The 20,444-nt window shown below is 49.4% G+C and overlaps 1 protein-coding gene across 3 annotated transcripts; it reads left to right on the top strand.

Moving 5' to 3' along the window:
- The first annotated feature begins 2,322 nt into the window (after positions 1–2,322).
- Positions 2,323–20,425, top strand: Ern2 (endoplasmic reticulum to nucleus signaling 2). 3 transcript variants are annotated; one of them, XM_075972103.1, is made up of 22 exons: positions 2,323–2,454; positions 4,379–4,484; positions 5,389–5,422; positions 5,668–5,740; positions 6,730–6,802; positions 6,951–7,058; positions 7,342–7,443; positions 8,883–9,147; positions 11,656–11,734; positions 11,824–11,971; positions 12,082–12,203; positions 13,009–13,164; positions 13,367–13,505; positions 16,874–16,958; positions 17,123–17,312; positions 17,394–17,493; positions 17,574–17,770; positions 18,655–18,802; positions 18,894–19,021; positions 19,818–19,941; positions 20,017–20,084; positions 20,167–20,425. In XM_075972103.1, exons 1-22 carry the CDS (start codon positions 2,365–2,367, stop codon positions 20,413–20,415), a joined length of 2,784 nt encoding a protein of 927 aa, XP_075828218.1. In that variant the 5' UTR covers positions 2,323–2,364; the 3' UTR covers positions 20,416–20,425. The 3 variants fall into 3 exon arrangements, with proteins under 3 accessions (XP_075828218.1, XP_075828219.1, XP_075828216.1); XM_075972104.1 differs by having other exon boundaries at positions 13,364–13,505; positions 16,877–16,958; XM_075972101.1 differs by having other exon boundaries at positions 13,364–13,505.
- Positions 20,426–20,444: the final 19 nt, after the last annotated feature.

Here is a 20,444-nt window from a genome sequence, read left to right as displayed (position 1 = left end):
TGTGACACACAGAAACCCTGTCAGAAAGAGAAAGAGAGAGAGAGAGAGAGAGAGAGAGAGAGAGAGAGAGAGAGAGAGAGAGAGGGCTGAGTCCTCCCCTATCAATCACTAATAAAGAAAATGCCCTACAGGCTTGCCCATAGCCCGACCTTATGGAGATGGTTTCTCATTTGAGGTTCCCTTTTCTCAGATTGATATAAAACTATCCAGCACAATGACCAAAGCCCCCTCTTATAGAAAACAGAATTTAGGGGCTTGCTTCCAGTTTTAGAGGGTTAGTACACGATCATCACAGCAGAAAGCAGACAGGCATGGTGTCGGAGCAGTGGCTGAGAGCTTTACATCCTGATCCACAGGCAGCAGACAGGAAGTGAGAGGGACCTCAAAGCCTACCCACATTGGCATGCCTCCTTCAATAAGGCCACACACCCAAACCTTTCCCCAACAGTTCCGTTAACTGGGAACCAAACATTCAAGTATATGAGCCTGTGGAGGCCATTCTCCTCCAAACCACCACACTAGGTAAATTACAAAGCAATAGGAGTTTATTTGTGACTGGGAGTGAGGGTCAGTTGTAGAACGCCTGCCAAGCTTGCAGTTAAAACTCCAGGAACATAAGTAGATGCATTCAGTAAATCCTTGTCTCATCATTTTCTCAAGCCTAGAATTATATGCTGGGCTCTTTAATGACTCCAAAGACAGATATTTTCTTTTTCTACTTTTTCATCCCTTCCCTGTAAGCAGCCTCTCTTGTATTTGAGAAAGGCTTTTCTTCTACAAAAGAAAAGAAGGTTCAAGGGGGTAAAAATGTGTTGATCTTTCAACTTTGGTCTTGCCAGAATTACAGGTATAGAGGGAAAACCAGTGAGGGGAAGCTGGGTCTGACTTTTCTACATGGGTGCTGGGGATCTGAACTCGGATCCTAATGCTTGCACTTACCAATAGACCCAACTCCACGGCCCTGAAAAATTACATTTTACTGATATATGTGTCATATATATATATATATATATATATATATATATATATATTTACCCCAGAGGAGGCCAAAAAGGGCTGGAAGTGAGAGACCTGTCCCCTGAAACTCGGGGGAGGAAGGTAAAGGTGTGTATGGGGGAAATGTGTGGGGTTCTAGCTGCAGGTATGAGACAAAGGATTTTGAGGGATCTGGTATGCCATTGCCTTCAGCAGAAGGGCTGCGGCAACACTGTTAGGGTTGAGCAGGTAAGGACGGGGAAGAGCTGACCAAGGGAGTGTGGCAGCAGGCAGGGCTGACATTTCAGCACCCTGGAATAAAGGTAGAGATGACCAGCGGAATCTTTTGTTTGTTTTGTTTTTGAGACAGATGTTCTTGTAGCTCATGTTGGCCTTGAATTCACTATGCAACCTTGAATTCCTGATCCTTCGGCCACTGATACACATAGTGGCAAAATACACAGCACAAAAATATTTTATTTTCAAAATAGTTATAGCCATATAAAATTCTCTTCCGTCTTTATGTCTGATGTCTTTGTTTGTTTGCTCTTCTCCATTTTTCAGTTAGGGTCTCATGTAACTTCTAAGATGACTTTAAACTCATGAAGCCAGGGATGACCTTGAGCCCCTGACCTTGCCCAGCTTTGATGTCTTAACCATGTGATCTAGAAGCTCTACAAAGACAAAGAACTTCTCTATCTTGCTCAGCAAGGTAGCGTAGTGGATCGTGAAATACCTGTTGGACAAATGAGTGGCTCCATCAGTTAATCCACAGTTCATAACAGTTCTGAAGAGGCCAGCCACAGGTACTGAGGTCAAGTGTCTGAATGTTAGCTCCAGTTCTGAGCCTGAGCCTTGCCTTGGTAAGAAAGGATGAAGAATCTATACAGTGTCCGGAGAGAGGGTTAAGGGCACTTGTTCTTGCATAGTACCCAGGTTTCATTCCCAGCACCTACATGGCAGAGCCTCACGGTCATCCTAACTCCAATTCCAGGGGATCCAACACCATCTTCTGACCTCCTTGGGCACCAGGCACGTGTATGATGCACAGAGATACATGCGAGCAAAACACCCCATTGAATAAGATAAGTAAATCTTGAGAGAGAGAGACAGAGAGAACCAACACAGACCTTGTTAGTTCTCCACAGTCCACCTCAGCAAAATCCTTCAAACTGGCAGCATTGAGTGCCAAGGAGGAAGGGACGAACCGCGATAGGTAGGTGCGATAGGAAGGGCGGGGGCCACCACAGGGTGAGGTTTCACCTAAGACTCTGCTTCCCCAGCTGGCACTGCTGGGGGCGGAGTCTCCCCCGAGGAGAGAGCTCGGCTGTCACCTGGAGCCACGAAGTGAGTAGAGGGAAGCTGGCGACTTTGTGATGCCCACAGGCAATGGCGAGCTCAGCCTGGGGGTTCCCACCGTGGTCTCCCTTCGGGTTCCTGCTGCAGCTTGCGACTTTGCTGGGGACGATCGGGCCACAGGTGAGTGCAGGGCCAGGTGACTGCGGATGTAGCTGGTCAGTAGGGACGCCTGCCTCTCCCTCCTTCGCCCAAATCAACGCCTAGAGAGTGAACCCCTCATAAACTCGGGGAGATGCCTCTTACAGCCTGCATGGGAAGATGCGCCACTCAGCCGCTTCGGGAGCAGAGATGGCAAGGGGGCCAGTGCGGAGGAGACAGTAGACGGTAAAGCCAGGCCTCTAAAACCCTTTGAGAATCCAGTTGTCTTGAAAGATATGATCCATTTAGAGTCTTCTGCTGTGAAACGAACTGGTTCAAGCTCTGGCGCTGTATACTGCCCCTTCCCTTTGTGTGCGACTGGATCACCACCCCCTACCCTCAGACTCAGAACTTCTAGGACAAATGATCTATCTTCAAGTGTAGAGATCTGGTCCAACCTGCCTGCTGGGAGCCAATCAGTTTACTCTGCCAGCCTGGGGTCTCTCTCTCTCTCCTTTTCTCCACCCCTCACTCCCAGTTAAAGGGACGGGGTAGAATTAGGCACTGGGAGCCCCTCTCCCAGCTCAGGCTCCCTCTGCAGTTGTCAAATAATAATGGGAGCCTGGTATGTCCAGACCTGACATTTCGGGGCGGGGGGGGGGGCGATAGAAATGAGAATAATAATGAAAACCTGGATTTTTAAAATTAAAATTTTCATCCAGATAGCGGTGGCACACACCTTTTAATCCCAGCACTCAGGAGGCAAGGCAAGCAGATTTCTGAGTTCGAGGCCAGCCTGTCTATAGAGTGAGTTCTAGCATAGTCAGAGTTACACAGAGAGACTCTATCTCAAAAGAACTATCAATCAATCAATCAATCAATCAGATCTCTGGTTAAAATAAAAAAAAAACACACACTGTTAATATTGGGCATGGCATTCCATCCCTTTAATGCCATTACTCTGGAGGCAGAGGCAGTAAGATTGTTGAAAATTCAAAGCTGCCTGCTCTACACAGCAAGCAACAGGAGACCTTGTCTCACAAAACAATAGCAGAAAGACAATTAAGAGCAATATTTTAAGTACTGAAATGATCAAACAAAATTCTCTTTGGGGCAATCGATCAGGAGGCAGCCTTTCCCCTGGCCCATTTCTTTGTCATGTTGCGGATGGCAAGACTGAGGCCCACAAGAGAGGGTCTAGCTGGTGGGCTCCTGACTCTCCAGCAAATACCACTGGTCCCACCCCCAACCTGAGGGTCCTGAAGCAGGATGTGGGCTTTGAAGGGGTGCGGCTGGGCCACCCGGATGTTAGGATTCCTGCTCTGAGCTCAGCCTCACCTTGTTTGCTCAAGGAGGGCCCGGGGCTGGCAAGTGAGTCCAGCAGGGGCCAGATAGAAGGTAGAGCCAGGCCTCCTTCCTGTAGCCATCAGGGGACTACAAAGCTTGGCACCGAAAGCAGCAGAGCCAGTCCAGGGAGAGAGAAAGGGTCTTCTGAAAAGGGGCACATGTGTGACTAAGGAGAAGGAAACCACGTCCTGGAGGAGACTCTACACCCACTTGTGCCATTTCTGACCATCCTGTGCCCCAGACTCCCTGACCTGTGCAGTAGGGATACTCAGCTCCTGTCCCAGAGGTAGGCTGCATGCACCAACGAAGCCCTTTTGTTCGCCACTAAGTCACAAGGACCTGAGTTTGAATCACCAGCACCCACAGAAAAGCCTGATGACTACGGGCATGAATGCCACCCTAGTGCTGGGTGGCAGAAATCAGGGTTAGCGGTGGGGTGAGAGAGTGTTTCCTGGAGCACACTGGCCAGTCTAGTAGAATCAGTGAGCCTCAGGTTCAGTGAGAGACCCTGTCTCAATAAATAAGGTAGAAAGTGAGGACTCGTAGTCACTCTGGCGTGCGGCAAAAGCAAGGTGGTCCTGAAACCCTCAGACGAGATGAGTTTTGTTTCCCATTCCAGGTCCAGACTCTCAGGCCAGAGAGCCTTCTGTTTGTGTCTACCTTGGATGGAAGTCTCCATGCACTAAACAAGCAGACGGGGGACTTGAAGTGGACACTGAAGGATGGTGAGCAAGGAGTAGCTACCTATCTCTCTAAGTGGTAGAGTGGGCAGTCACCTTGGCATGGAAGATAAGAGCATGCGCACTAAAGGGTTAGGGAGACGGCCCGGTTGGTAAAGTGCTTGCTGCACAAGCACAAAGCCCTGAGTTTAGATTGCCAGCACCCACATCAACAAACAAACAAACAAATAAAAACAACCACAGGGGGCTGGAGAGATGGCTCAGTGGTTAAGAGCATTGCTTGCTCTTCCAAAGGTCCTGAGTTCAATTCCCAGCAACCACATGGTGGCTCACAACCATCTGTAATGAGATCTGGCGCCCTCTTCTGGTCTGTAGGCATACAGACAGAACATTGTATACTAAATAAATAATAAATATAAAAAAAAAAAAAAAAAAAAAAACAACCACAGCCGTGTGTTTCTGGACACGCGCACTGGGAAGGCACAGATAGGAAGATCTGTGGGACTTCCTGGCTGGCCAGCTTCAGGTTCAGTGGGAGACGCTGTCTAAAGAAAAGAAGACACCTCTGACCCTCACACACACACACACATGCACACACGTACACACACACGCACACATACACGCACATGCACACACACATACATGCACACATAAACGCACATGCACACGCACACAGTGCCCTCACACAGGCACTAGAGTCCAGCAAGTCAGTGTCTGTAGGAAGCTTCAGCACTCGCCAACTGTGTGGTCTTGGGAAAATTATTTCAACTCTCTGAGCCTCAATGGCTTTGCCTGCAAACCCGGGCAAAGTAACATGACAGAGACTACCCATAGAACTCTTGCCACCTGCTGGGTCTGCCTCTGTCACAGGGTAAATGCTGGTGTGCTTTAGCTATGCTTTCCAATAGGGTCAAAAAGAGACTCAAGTTCCATGTGTTTGTCCCCGCAGACCCCATCATCCAAGGACCAATGTATGTCACAGAGTAAGTGAACTGGGGCTTCTTAAGGAGAGAGCGGCTGTGGCAGCCATAGTTGGATGAGGGTTTTGGGAGCCACATGTGGGAGTCTTAGGGGAGAGACTTAGTCTTCTATGATGTGTAAAGGCCTCTGGCTGCTCCAAGGTGTCTCCCACAAGGGTCGGGTCTACTAGCTGAGAAGGTGGAGGGACAAGGCCTTCACAAAACCAGGACTACACACCCAGCCTTCACTATGTCCCTCTGCTCCACAGAACGGCCTTTCTCTCTGACCCAGCTGATGGCAGCCTGTACATCTTGGGGACCCAGAAACAGCAGGGACTGATGGTCTGTTTCCCCTCATGGCCTGGGATGGGTGTGGGCAGGACTCCGTCAGCCAGAGTACCAATGGGTGAAAGGACAGCGTGTCAGAGTGGGGTGTCCTTTGATGCTATAAGTCAGGGCTCTGAGCACTGTGGAAGGCTGTCTACCAAAGTGGGGAGGGTCTGGCTGTGTCTGCAGAGCAGAATATCAGACCTCTGAGTGTTCCCGGGGGCATCTCCAAGACTAAGAGGGCAGTAAGGTAAAAACTGTATTGGTTAGCTTTTGCTAAATAACATATCACCCATGAATTAAAGTCTGCTAGTCTGGACTGAGTTTGCTCGCGCATGCGTGTCAGCTGAATGGCTCTATTTCTAAAAGTTGGTGATTTGTATCTGCTCACCCCACTCAGTGCCCCCTTGTTAAAACCCATAAAAAACCTGAATGCAGGACTCTCACATAACCTAGACTGGGATCTGATTCCTGACAAATCAGAGCCAAAGGACGGTGAGAGAGCAGACCCCCATTCACCATCAACACTGAGTCCAAACAGCTCTTCGATCTTGCTGAGTCTTTTGTGGTCACTGAGTTTTAAAGCCTGTGTGTGTGTGCACGTGTGCGTGTGGATGTCTTTGTGGGTGTGTCTGTGTAGGTGTGTCGGTGTCTCTGGGCTGTATGTCCATGTGTGTCTGTTTATTTATTTGGAGGAGGTCATCAGGTGGAATCGAGGGACTCATGCGGTGTCTTAGCCCCCAGTGTGGGGTTTTCTGCAGTTCTTGAAGAGGCCCTATAGCAGAGTGACTAAGGAGGCTGGCTCTGAGACTGGGCTGCCTGAGAGTCGCGATCTGAGTTACTGAGCCTCTCCCAGCACCAGTTTCTCCTGGGAAATAGAAAGGACAAGGTGCCCAGTGGAAGGGTTTCTCTGGGCTGCCCTCGGGAGAGTATGGCACAGCGGTGGCACAGGAAGTACTCACACACTTCTGAACCTCTCCCTTTTTGGAATCTTTACATCTCAGAAATTGCCATTCACCATCCCGGAGCTGGTCCATGCCTCTCCCTGTCGCAGCTCTGATGGGGTCTTCTACACAGGTGAGTATCTCTGCAGCCTGTGGGTGGCAAGTCCAGCCAGTAGGGATGGGGACCTAGGTCATGCCAGGCCAACTTGGCCAGGGACAAAAGGGCACACACACCTTCTCCTATGCTGTCTTGAAAGTTAGCTCACTGTCCCCCTCCACAGGCCGGAAGCAGGATACCTGGTTTGTGGTGGACCCTGAATCAGGGGAGACTCACATGACACTGACCACAGAAGGCCTTTCCACCCCTCAACTCTACATTGGCCGAACGCGTAAGTCAGATGTTCCTATGTTCGGTGAAATCCCCTCATTTTCTTTGCCCAGGCCTGACAGTTGCTATCCATGTTGAGTTCAGGCTTGTCAGTCAGTCTGACAGTCATCAATACACATTGTACTAGTATGACCGAGGAGCTAGAGGTATAATGATAAACTTGATCATTAGGCCTCCGATCCAAATGCTCGGGAAGCCTCCAACCCTACAGGAGGGGACAGTCTCTGGAGTCGGACTGGGGAAGTTTGACTACATTCCTCATAACCTCTGTTTCTCACACGCAGAGTACACGGTCTCCATGCATGACCCAAGAGCTCCAGCCCTGCGCTGGAACACAACCTACCGCCGCTACTCAGCACCCCCCATGGAGGACTCACCTGGGAAATGTGAGTGTCACCTTTCTTGGCCTAACCTAGGATCAAAGTCCCCAACCTGGGAAGTCCTGAGTGACATCAGGACCGAGTCCCAGCACATACTGATCCACCTGCATGATGCCCCCTCACATGCTGAACGATACAGCCTGACAGGTGACCTGAGATGATTCTGGGTACCAGAACTGATGCTCACATAGCCCGAGAAATACATCTGAACTTATCCATACCCCAAATTACCCCAGCCAGGTAGCCTGAGGTGACTCCAATCCCATCCATTCCTAGCTGACCTCAATATGGTGAGTGACCTCTGCATATGGCCCAGAGTGACTCCTCCATATAACTCTTGCTACCCCCTTGATATTATACATCCACCCTATCATCTTCCCGAGTGTCTTAGTTAGGGTTCCTGTTGCTATGAAAAGAAACCATTTTGACTATGGCAACTCTTAAAAAGGAAAACATTTAGCTGGGTGGTGATGGCACACGCCTTTAATCTCAGCCCTCAGGAGGCAGAAGCAAGTGGATGTCTGTGGCTTTTGAGGTCAGCGTGGTCTACAAAGCAAGTTCCAGGACAGGTTTCAAAGCTACATAGAGAAACTCTGTCTCAAAAAAAGAAAAGAAAGAAGGAAGGAAAGAAAGAGAGAGAGAGAGAGAAAGAAAGAAAGAAAGAAAGAAAGAAAGAAAGAAAGAAAGAAAGAATGAAAGAAAGAAAGCATTTAGTTGAAGTGACTCACAGTTCAGAGGTTTAATTCATTATTGTTATTGTGGGGAGCATGGCATCTGAGAGCATGGTGTCATGCAGGCAGGCATGGTACTGGAGAGAGAGCTGAGTTCTTACATCTTGACTCACAGACAGCAGGAAGTGGTCCAGGTCACTGGGCATTGCTTGAGCATATATGAGACCTCAAAGCCCACCTCCACAGTGACACATTTCTTCCAACGAGACCACACCTACTCCAACAAGGCTACACCTCCTAATAGTGTCATTCCCTTTGGGGACCATTTTATTTCAAACCACCACAACGAGGAACCTCACAGGTACTCCTAATTGACTCCTCAAACTTTGACTCCATCACTCTTCATGAGGCACCATGCAGGCAACTGTGACATATAAGTAACACCAGCAAGGCTCCTAACTGGCCCCATCAGGTTCTATGTGCTTGCTAAAGGACCCAGCACTTGACCTTGGCAAACATCAGTCTGACCAAGTCTACGATTGATGAGCTACATCTTAAGAACTTTCCTTCAATGACCTCTCATCATAGCTCTTTCAAATGACCCAGACTCACAGACACGCCCGAGTCAACTTTAGATGGCCCAGCCAATCCCTTCCCATTTGAAACAAACTGTCTCCCTCTACGTGACCTCAAATGACCTTTGCACACCCAAGCTGCTCTCTGGTGTGTCCAGTGAGATCTCTCTGACATCTCCCCAGCTGCCTTTCTTGACAGACATGAGCCACCTGACATCCTGTGGGATGGGCCTGCTGCTCACCGTGGACCCCGGAAGTGGAACTGTGCTGTGGACGCAGGACCTGGGAGTGCCTGTGATGGGCATCTACACATGGCATCAGGATGGGCTGCGCCAGCTGCCTCATCTTTCTCTGGCTAGGGACACTCTACATTTTCTTGTCCTCCGCTGGGGCCACATCCGACTTCCTGCCTCCAGATCCCAGGACACAGCTGCCCACTTCTCTTCCTCAGACATCCAGCTTCTGTAAGTGTCCACATCTAGAGCCTAAGGAGGGAATTTCTGGAGGTGGTACAGCCCCCGTCAAATAGCCAGTCATGATATTCAACTATGAGCCACCAATACAGCTGAATCAGGTGTCAAGATAGGGTTCCTAGGACTCAGGGATAGTCACCATTTAGCAAGTGATTGGGTAAAGTCTGTCCTCGGAGGAGACTCTGAGTCCCAACCTGTTTGCTCTATAAATGCTATATCGAACTGATTGTTAAATACTCCAAGTGTCTCCTTGCCTTATGCTATCCTAAGACACAGACTGGAGAAATCAGGGGTTGCCCTCATTCCATTTGCTCTACAAATGCTAAGTGGGCACGTATTGTATGCTGGTCATTTACTAGGCTCTGAAAATCCAATAGCAAACAACAGAGTCAATGTTCCTGCCTACGGGAATCTCAGAGTCTGGTAGGGGACAGACATATAAAAGAGAACTATAACATGGGTATAACATGGGTATAATTAGGGTAAAGAGACAGACAGGTTGTGGTGGCGATGCATAAAAAGATACCCAGACTGAGACTGGAAACAAGAGGAAGCCATGGAAAGCTTCCTAGAGGAAGAAACATCTAATGTAAGGCCTCAAGGATCAGCAGAAAATGGGAGAAGGCATGGCACACGCGGTACAGAAAGAAAGTTAAAGACTGAGCCATAGGTCTAAGCAGCCTCATGCCCAGGGCTGTAGTAAAGCCAGGATCACATCTAGAAGGCTTGAACATTTTTTTTTCAAGGCTAAGGAACGGTCCCTGGAGAGTTTCAAGCCAGGAAGTGGCTGACTCGTGTTTTCATTTCAGAAAGATTATTCTGGTGACAGTATAGAGTATCTCTGAATGAGTAGGAAAATCATGATACCATGGGACTGGCCATGGTGCTGCAGACCTTTAATCCCAGCCCTCAGAAGTCAATGGCATGTAGATCTCTATGAGTTTAAAACCAGTCATAACTGCCTGGAGACACCACCACCACACACACACACACACACACACACACACACACACACACACACACCCCACAGAGGTGCTAGAGAGACATACTTAAGTACTTAAGAGCTTTGACTGCTCTTCCAGAGGACCCAGGTTAATTCCCAGCCCTCACATGGCCACTAACAACCATGTGTAACTCCAGTTCCCGGTGATCTGATGCCCTCTTTCAGCTTCTATGAGCGCCATGCATGTGTGTAGTATACAGACATACATGCAAGCAAAATTTCCAATCATTTTCAAAATAAAATGTATTACACTGGAAAAAAGATGATGCTGCAGGCTGGAGCAGAAAAACTCAAGGTACTAAGTAGAGGGTGACAGAGAGGAAGGAGGGGGGATGAGGAGGATCAGGAATGTTTAGAGAGTTCAGCCTTCTAGAAGTTCCAGGCTTCTAGAAGTTCTAGAAATTCATGGCTGCTATCATTTTCAGAAGTTCAAAGCACTAAAGGAGGAAGAGAGAAAAAAGCAAAGGGTGAAAAGAGAGATGATGAGTTCCAGTTTAGGAAACTGAGTTCTTATAAGAGGTCTGGGCCAGATGTGGTAGTGTAGGCCAGTAATCCAGTACTCAGGGTGCTGCTGACAGAGCGGCATGAATGTGAGGCTAGCCTGAACTACGTAGTAAGGTCCATCTTTTTAAAAAAAGTGAGCCAGGTGCCTTTAATCCCAACACTCGGGAGGCATAGACAAGCTGATCTCTGTGAGTTTGAGGCCAGCCTGGTCTACAGAACGAGTTCCAGGACAGCCAGAGCTACACAGAGAAGCCCTGTCTCAAAAAATCAAACATACAAAAAGTGAGAAATATATTGAGAAAACGTTGCTATAGATTTTGTAGCAGTTAGTTTTGTTGCATAGCAAATACGCCAACACTTGGAGTTGGTTTTTTTTAAGATTTATTTATTTATATAGCATCCTACCTATAGGCCAGAAGAAGGCACCAGATCTCATTATAGGTGGTTGTGAGCCACCATGTGGTTGCTGGGAATTGAACTCAGGACCTCTGGAAGAGCAGTCAGTGCTCTTAACCACTGAGCCATCTCTCCAGCCCCAACACTTGGAGTTTTAAAACAGCAGACACCTGCTGCTTTCCAAGATGTTGGGGGCCATCCAGGTCATTTTTCTGGTCTCTAAAAAATCAACTGGTGACTTGGTGGAGGCAATGATCTGGGACAGTGGCCCACCTATCTAGTACTTGGTGGGCCAGTTGGCCGAGTTAGCATCAAATAGAATGGTTCATTTATATACCATAAGGTCTTTTGTCCCTTTTGGGAGGGTAGGTTTCCTTACACGGTAGTCTCAGGGCTTCAGAGAACAGAACCAAAGTGGGGGAGGCAGGGCAACTTGAATACAACCATTCAAGCATCTGCTTTTGTTGTCTTTCTCTTATTGGCTAAAGCAAGTCACATGGTCAATCCCAGAGTCCATCTGGAAGAAGCTACAGGGACATAAGTAATGCTGAAGCCTCCCACCAGAATCACTCATCCTTCCTTTCCCTCCCCTTTAGGATGACGCTGTATGTAGGGAAAGAAGAAGCTGGTTTCTATGTTTCCAAAGCACTGGTCCACACTGGGGTGGCCCTCGTGGTGAGAAGGGGGCCTCTGAGTGGGATGCAAAGAGGGATAGAGCAGGAAAGGGGTTGATTTCACATGTGGCTCTCCATCTTCTGCCGTAGCCCCGCGGACTGACCCTGGCACCCATGGATGGCCCCACAACAGATGAGGTGACGCTTCAAGTCTCAGGGGAGCGAGAGGGCTCGCCCAGCACTGCTGTCAGATACCCCTCAGGCAGTGTGGCCCTGCCCAGCCAGTGGCTGCTCATTGGTGAGATCCCCTGACTTTAATCTGGAGTAGATGAAGATTTATAAACCCAGTTTCTGAGTTGGAATGCTGACAGCATCCTCAACCCTCTGGCTTTTATTCCTACTACTTAGGATACCATGAACTCCCACCGGTCCTGCACACCACCATGCTGAGGGTTCATCCCACCCTAGAGAAAGGGTCTGCTGAGACAAGAGCCCCAGAGGAGTCCCACGCTCCGGCTCTCTTCTCTGAGGTTAGTGCTGGGATGCCAGCTGCTATGGGTAGACCCAGAGACGTCACGCAGTGCTTGTACCTCTTCCCCAGTTAATATCACGAAAGTTCCCAGAAAACAAACATGTTGTTGGTGCTACTACCAGGCATGTTAAAAATGTCAAAATGATATTGGCTTCCTAAGTCACAGAGCGTGGTTTCCAGGTGAACATTGTAAAATATTCATCAAGTGAGAAATTGAAAATAGAAAAAACTATAAAGGTGTGCTCTCCTGGGGGAGACTGGAGAAGCGCTAGTGAGTTGTTCAAGGTTAGAAGGAGCGATGGTTTTCAGATGCTGGGAGTTTGCCCCAGACCCACCAAATGTCTGATCCTAGAAGTGCATCTTGTAGTTTCAGCAATAGTCCAGTGAGCAAATGGTTCCTTTATTTCTTTTTTTGTTTGTTTTCGAGACAGGCTCTCTCTGTGTAGCCCTGGCTGTCCTGAAACTCCCTCTGTAGACCAGGCTGGCCTCGAACTCACAGAGATCCACCTGCCTCTACCTCCCGAGTGCTAAGATTGAAGGCGTGTGCCACCACCCCAGCTGAGCATGTGAACTTTTAATGATGTTCAAAGAGATGCTGCCCTTCTAATAGATTTGGTCCACTCCTCTCATGTGCACCTTGCTGTTTGAGATCATGGCCAGCACTGCAAGTCCATCATGCAGGGACCCCCACATCCCCACACACACACCTTCAGCTAAGCCCTGCCCTGAACCCAGTGATCAAGAAGAATTGGGAGTTTCACAGTAGGAGGGAGTACCAAGAGTGAAAGCTGCTCTGTTTCTAGCTCCTGAGCCTGAGGAGGGAAGAGCCTTGGGATTCTGAACCACATCCTGAAGAGAAAGCTTCAGACCCCAATCCACGGTTGGGGTCCCAAGACCTGCTGGCTGCTAGCTTCACAGCCCTCCTCCTGGGAGCCTGGGTCCTCTACCTGATGAGGCAAGTAAGTCCAGCATCCTGACTTTGTCCAACTTAGAGTCTTCCCAGTCAGAACTCTGCTTCTCTCTTGCGTGACTTCAGCTGCCTCTGCCTTCCTCTCAGGAAGCCCTGCTCCTGCTGCGCTCTATAAGTCCAAGCTCTGTGGTAAACCCAGCCCCAGCACGGGCGTGGGGCTTACATTCACCAGAACCCATGTGTTACAGCAGCAGCAGAGCCCTTCCGCACCTGGAGACCCGCAGGACCCCTCATCGGACGCTCAGACACAACCTTCAAGGGCCACCCTGCATAATGAGAAGAGATTTCAAAACCCCTCAGAGCAAGCCAGGCCATCCCGTGGCCCTGAAGGTGAAGTTGAGTGAACAAATCTGGGGAGTCCAAAACAGAGAAAAGGGAGAGGTGGACAGAATTTAATTTCAAAGTCAAATTGTTAGAAGTCACAGATGGTGGGATAGGTAATAAGAGGCAGTCCCCTCAAGTATATCCTATTATAGTTTTATTGTTATTTTCAGGGTCTCTGGTTGCGGATAGAACTGTGTGTAGATCAAACTGTCTCCAGCTAACTTTTGAAGAGTTGCCTCTGAGCATCTGTTTTCTCACGGGTCCAAAGGGAATACTAACACCCACCTCATTGCATCACTGCCCTGTGAGAAACTGCCATGATCATCGTTACCAAGTCAGTGCTGGGGACATACCTCAGCTAGGAGAGTGTGTGCCTAGCATGTGCAAAGTCCTGGGTTTGAACCCCAGCACTCATAAACCAGGCATGCTGGTACATGCCTATAATCCCAGCACTCAGGAAATGGAGGCAAAAGGACCAGAAGTTGCCAGGCGATGGTGTTGCACGCCTTTAATCCCAGCACTTGGGAGGCAGAAGCAGGCAGATCTCTGCGAGTTCGAGGCCAGCCTGGTTTGCAGAGCTAGTTCCAGGACAGGCTCCAAAAAAAAATCACACTTAGGTGATGTTAATAATTGTTTTACTTGGGAGGCACAAGTAGGCAGATCTCTGTGAGTTTGAGGCCAGCCTCGTCTACAAAGGGAGTTCTAGGACAGCTAGGGCAGTTACGCAGAGAAACCCTGTCTCAAAAAATTAATAAAATAATAATAGTTTTAAAATAATGTTTTTGGAGCTGGGTGGTGGTGGCACACGCCTTTAATCCCAGCCCTCGAGAGGCAGGCAGACCTCTGTGAGTTCAAGGCCAGCCTGGTCTACAAGAACTAGTTCCAGGATAGGCTCCAAAGCTACAGAGAAACCCTGTCTCAAAAAAAAAAACAATATTATTATTATTGTTATTAATATTATTATTGGCAATGGTAGCAGTAAATTCCCTAGGCATGGTTTTGATTTTGCTTCTACCTTCTTCTCAGTGCTTCTTGGTTTAAGCCTTAGCCCACAAAGACCCACCGGTGTCTGCTCAGTGCTTGGTGGGTATAGTCTGTGCATCTATTGCTCACTCTAGTCTTCTGCTCTTCGGCTCTGAGCCAGGCTGTTGCCTTTTGTGTCTTTGAGAGGGGGTGCTGGTACCTCCACATTGCTGCTCAACCTGTTTCCCCAAGTCAGATCCCCACGTGCTGTCCACGTACTTAAGCTGATGTCTGCCTGGCTCCTGACTTGAGCTTCCTGTATTCACCTCAGTCCTCCACTTCCTTGGGCCTCAGTCAGTCCTCCGAGTCAGTTCTAGCAAAGCCCGACCTCTGAGCTACATCTCCAGCCCACGGGCAGCTTTTTCAAACGCTCCACAACAAACCCCAACCCTGAGATGTAGTTCTTGTTGTTGACTGCACTGAATCCAAGTAAATATCCATTCCTGCACTTCAAAACCCATTTCCTTGGACCTTCTGACTCTGGAGCGAGTCGCCTTGTCTTTCTTTTCCCAGGGATGTTCTTGCCAATGCCCTATAGTTTGTTTTGTTTTTCGAGACAGGGTGTCTCAGTGTAGCTTTGGAGCCTGTCCTGGAACTCGCTCTGCAGACCAGGCTGGCCTCGAACTCACAGAGATCCGCCTGCCTCTGCCTCCCAAGGGCTGGGATTAAAGGTGTGTGCCACTACCGCCCAGCTAGTTGTTTGTTTTTTAATAGCGAAATGTGTGTGTATGCACATGTGTGTGCGCACATGACGGGGCATGTTTCTCATCATCTGTGATGTCGGGTAAGATGTTGAGTGTCCTCATCTTTCACCCCCCACATTATCCTCTTGAAACAGGGCTCCGATCTAAGACAGGAGCTAAGCTAGCCAGGAAGCCTCAGAAATGCTTCCGCCTCCAGTCTCCACAGCACCTGGATTCCTGGCACATACTGCCATGCTTGGATTTTTACATGAGTTCTGGGGATTTGAACTCAAGTGCTCTTACCTGCTGAGCTATCTCTCCAAGCCCAAGAGCATGCAACTCTACTCCAGTTTATTAGCCGCCTCACCCCTGCCATTGATGCAAGGTGATGGGAATTCCTGCTTTGGAAGTTTCTCCACTTCCTATCTAGGTCAATAGGTAGTAGTACACTTACCTAGCATATGTGAGGCTCTGGTTTCGATACCCAGCACTAAAGTGATGGTGGGGAATTTTTTGTTTTTTTCAAGATAAGGTTTCTCTGTAGCTTTGGTGCCTGTCCTGGAACTAGCTCTTGTAGACCAGGCTGGCTGCCTCTGCCTCCCGAGTGCTGGGATTAAAAGCGTGCACCACCACCACCATCTTGAGCCCCACATATGGTTTAGCCTTGTTATTCTAAAGGCCAATTATTCCTTACCCACCCACCATAGGGAATGTCCTCAATGCTTTGAGACCAGAGCTCAAGAAACTCAACAGATTACCTAGAGCCTGCTTCTATTTCAACTAATACTTTCACTTAAACTCTTTGGGGAAAGAACTCTACGTGATATTCATTTCCTCTGTCAGTGTGTGTGTGTGTGTGTGTGTGTGTGTGTGTGTGTGTGGACCAGGGGACAACCTCAGGTGCTATTTCTCAAGAGCCATATACCTTGGGTTCTTTGTTGGTTTTAGTCTTTTGAGATAGGCTGGTGGCCTATGAGCCTCAGGGATCAGCCTGTCTCAATCTCTTCACTCGGTGCTGAGAATACAACTATGGATTACTACGTGCAGTACATGGATGCTGGGAGCAAGCTTAGGTTCCCATAGCAAGGCAGGTACTTTACGGACTGAGCCATCTCCCCAGTCCCAACCTCACCCATCTTAGTTGCACACCAAGACTTTTGAGGGCACTGCCATGCTCTAGGTGTGCACTGTAACACCCAGCATCATCCCTCCTTGTTATAACTCTCATCATGCATGTGTTTACTTGCATTCATCTTTTTATTTGAAACGATTCGACTTCAGTGAAAAGAATTGTTACAAGTGTTAGAGATGGGAAGACTGCAGAGAGAAGAAGGGGAAGAAACAGAGACAGGAGGTGCTCAAAAGAGAATCACGTAGCCAACATCACCCATATATCTGCTTGGTCCTCACCAATACAGATGGTATCAGTATCAGCTCTGAGTCATTCATCTAGCTACACCAATAGCAGCACCAGCCACTGGAGCCATGTGCCTAGCATCAGGGTCCTTGCTCTCAGCTACCGCAGCACACTCAGGAAGGGTGGAAGTCTGGAGAAAGGTCAAGGCGGAGGGTGGGTCTGGACTCTGGCTGGCAGAGGAAGGCAGGGAGGATGACTGTGGGCAGTGGGTAGAGATCACTAAGAGGACAATGATCCCTTTCCCCCTGTAGCAGAGCAGCCCACCGTAGTGGGGAAGATCTCCTTCAACCCCAAGGATGTGCTGGGACGTGGGGCAGGTGGAACTTTTGTTTTCCGGTGAGTAGCAGGTAGAATCCAGGCTGTAGCTATATCACTTGCAGCCCTTTTGACAACCACCAAAGAACAGGCATTCTTCCAGACCCCCAGATTTGGGCACAGGCCCCGATCCCGCCCCCCACATCTGCTCTCTCTGAACCCCCAATCCTTGATCCACCTCTCAGAGGGCAATTTGAGGGACGGGCAGTAGCTGTGAAGAGGCTCCTCCGGGAGTGCTTCAGCTTGGTTCGGCGAGAGGTGCAGCTGCTGCAAGAGTCTGACCGGCACCCCAATGTGCTCCGCTACTTCTGCACGGAGCATGGTCCCCAGTTCCACTACATTGCCTTGGAGCTCTGCCAGGCCTCCTTGCAAGAGGTGAGATAGGAGCTCAGGGAGGGAAGAAGGGAGGGAGGCCTGGGGCTGGAGAGTGACATTTCTGTCCCTCCCTTATCTTAGTATGTGGAGAACCCAGACCGAGACCGCTGGGGCCTGGAGCCCACTATGGTGCTACAGCAGATGATGTCTGGCCTGGCCCACCTACATTCCTTACACATAGGTACCACTTCTTGTTTGCGGTCCCCAGTCCCCTGCTCTTCCCCATCGGCTATCACTCACTCTCTACCTTCCTTCCTGTAGTACACCGTGACTTGAAGCCAGGCAACATTCTCATGGCTGGGCCTGACAGCCAGGGTCAAGGCAGAGTGGTCATTTCTGACTTTGGCCTCTGCAAGAAGCTCCCTGCAGGCCGGTGTAGCTTCAGTCTCCACTCTGGCATTCCCGGCACAGAAGGCTGGATGGCACCAGAGCTCCTGCAGCAGCCCCCAGACAGCCCGGTAAGCCTGCCCACCAGCCACAGGATTTTCTCTGTGCCCATTCATCTATTCCCAGGAGATAATCCACTTCCTCTTCCCTAAGGCAGACTCCACCAGGGACTGTTATGCTGTTCAGAGGACAACAAGCAATGCCTGTTGTCATTTTGGCTGGATTGCCTCTGTCATCCTGAGGCCAGGGATGCTGCTAAAGCATGCCACAGTATATGACTCAATATACACCCACCTTTTCCCTGAGTTTTCTCTTCTGTATCAGTACCACTCAGGTTGAGAAACCATGTCTTAGAAAATGACTTGGTAGCCTGTAATTGTGGCACTCAGAAAGCTGAGGCAGGAGGATTCTGAGTTCAAGCTACATAGAGAAAAAAAGATGCTGGCTCTCATCTGTTTTGACATGATGAGCTAGGTAGAACATGGGGCCAGTATAGACCTGGGGTTAACACACATGGGGGAGTGAACTAACACCACAGTAATACAAAGGACAAAGCAGCACCTGGCCCCTGTTGAGTTTGGGACCCCAGGACTCTAAATCTGGATTCATGGTGAGCGGGTAAAAGGGTCACCAGGAGAGTCACACCCATTCCTAAAGACAAGAGGAAGTAGTGATAAGGGAACTGGAGACCTAAGTGCCTAGGGACTTGATGCACTGGTGTTAGGTGCCTGCCCATACAGTATAGTTTTCATATTAGATCCTGCCTATACAGTATAGTTTTCACATTAGATCCTGCCAGTATAGTTTTTACACTAGCAGTCAGTATTTTAACATTGGAGAAAAATCCTATACACACACGTGTGTGTGCACACACACACACAGAGCTCTACAGGTCCAGAAGGGATTTTTAGAAGGCCCACTTCCTCCTTCTCATGACCATCTTTCTGGCCCCCAGACCAGTGCTGTGGATATCTTCTCTGCAGGCTGCGTGTTTTACTACGTGCTCTCTGGTGGCAGCCACCCCTTTGGTAAGAGTCTCTACCGCCAAGCCAACATCCTCTCAGGGCATCCTTGTCTGGCTCATCTGGAGGAAGAGACCCACGGTGAGGAAGGGAGAGCCCAGTCAGACTATGGGAGGAAGGAAGCGTAATGCTAAGCACCTATATAAACCATCCCTTCTCTTCTGCCCTCCAGACAAGGTTGTGGCATTGGACTTGGTGAAAGCCATGCTGAGCCTGCTGCCCCAGGATCGCCCCTCAGCTGAATGGGTGCTGGCCCACCCCCTCTTTTGGAGCAGAGCCAAGCAACTCCAGTTCTTCCAGGTCAGATGGAGATCTTGGGAAGGGTCCCCCAACCTCCAAGTTTGGGTCCTGTGTTAGTTACTGTCCTATTGCTGTGAGGAGACACTATGACCAAGACAACATACAAAAGAAGTTGTATTTAATTGGGGACTTGCTCACAGTTTCAGAGGGTGAGTTCATCATCATTTTGGTGGTGTGGGGGCAGTAGCTTAGAGCTCACGTCTAATCCACAAGTTGCACACCAATAAAGGAAAACTAGGCCTGATGTGGACTTTTGAAACCTCAAAGCCCACCCCCAATGACATACCTCTTCTAAGGCTACACCCAATCCTTCCCAAACAGTTCCACTAACTGGGAACTAAACATTCAAACATAGGAACCTATGGAAGTCATTCTTATTCAAGCCGTCACAGGTCCTGAACAAGAAATGAGAAGTCAGAGTAGCTAAGAAAAGGCAGTCTTGTCACCATGGACCCCAGAATCTGTGCACTGGCTCTAGCTTTGCCTGTATGGGAATGCGGTGTATTCTCATCTGCAGTCACCCACAGTATAGATCTCCTTCCATTTGTGACCTTGGGCAAACGACCACACTTGACCTGCAGGCTGACTTCCTATACAACAGAGGCGACAGTGCTTCCCTCAAGATGGGTGGTAGCGTGAAGGTAAAGCACAGGGAAGCCACACTCTCCATGAGGCAAAAGCCCCTATCATCCGAGGTCAAGGGCTAGCACTACTTCAACATCAACCACATAACACAGCCCTAGCCCTGGAGCCTTGGTACTGTCCACAAGACTCAGGAAGCTCTGTGGGATCCTAGGATGTCAGTGACTGGTTGGAGAAGGAGCCAGAGCAGGGACCCCTCGTGATGGCGCTGGAGGCAGGAAGTCACAAGGTGGTCCGGGAAAACTGGCACAAGCACATCTCGGCACCACTGCAAGCAGGTAGGGCCATACTTGGGTGGGCCTGAGGGGGAGAGCCAATGGGGACGCCTCTGCAGCCCACTTCTCTGCCCGCAGATCTGAAAAGGTTCCGATCATACAAGGGGACATCAGTGCGAGACCTGCTCCGTGCCATGAGGAATAAGGTGTGTTCTAGAGCCTGGGCGGGACGTGGATCAGGGATGCCCTGCCATAGCTGACCCAGGTCTTTGTCCTGCCCATCCTCAGAAGCACCACTACAGGGAGCTCCCAACCGAGGTACACCAGGCACTGGGCCAACTCCCTGCTGGCTTCATCCAGTACTTCACACACCGCTTCCCAAGGCTGCTGCTCCACACTCACCAGGCCATGAGGACCTGCGCTTCTGAGAGCCTCTTCTTGCCCTACTATCCACCAGCTTCCGATGCCAGGAGGTCCTGCCAGATGCCACAAAGAGCTAAGACAGCCAGAGACCCCAAAGGTGGACCGAGGAGTTAAGCCTGTGGCTCAATCTGGTCTCGGGAGTG

Source organism: Microtus pennsylvanicus, chromosome 5, assembly GCF_037038515.1.
Source record: "Microtus pennsylvanicus isolate mMicPen1 chromosome 5, mMicPen1.hap1, whole genome shotgun sequence".
NCBI lineage: Eukaryota > Metazoa > Chordata > Mammalia > Rodentia > Cricetidae > Microtus > Microtus pennsylvanicus.
Note: the sequence above shows the minus strand (reverse complement) of the source record. Positions and strands in the feature narration are given on the sequence as shown.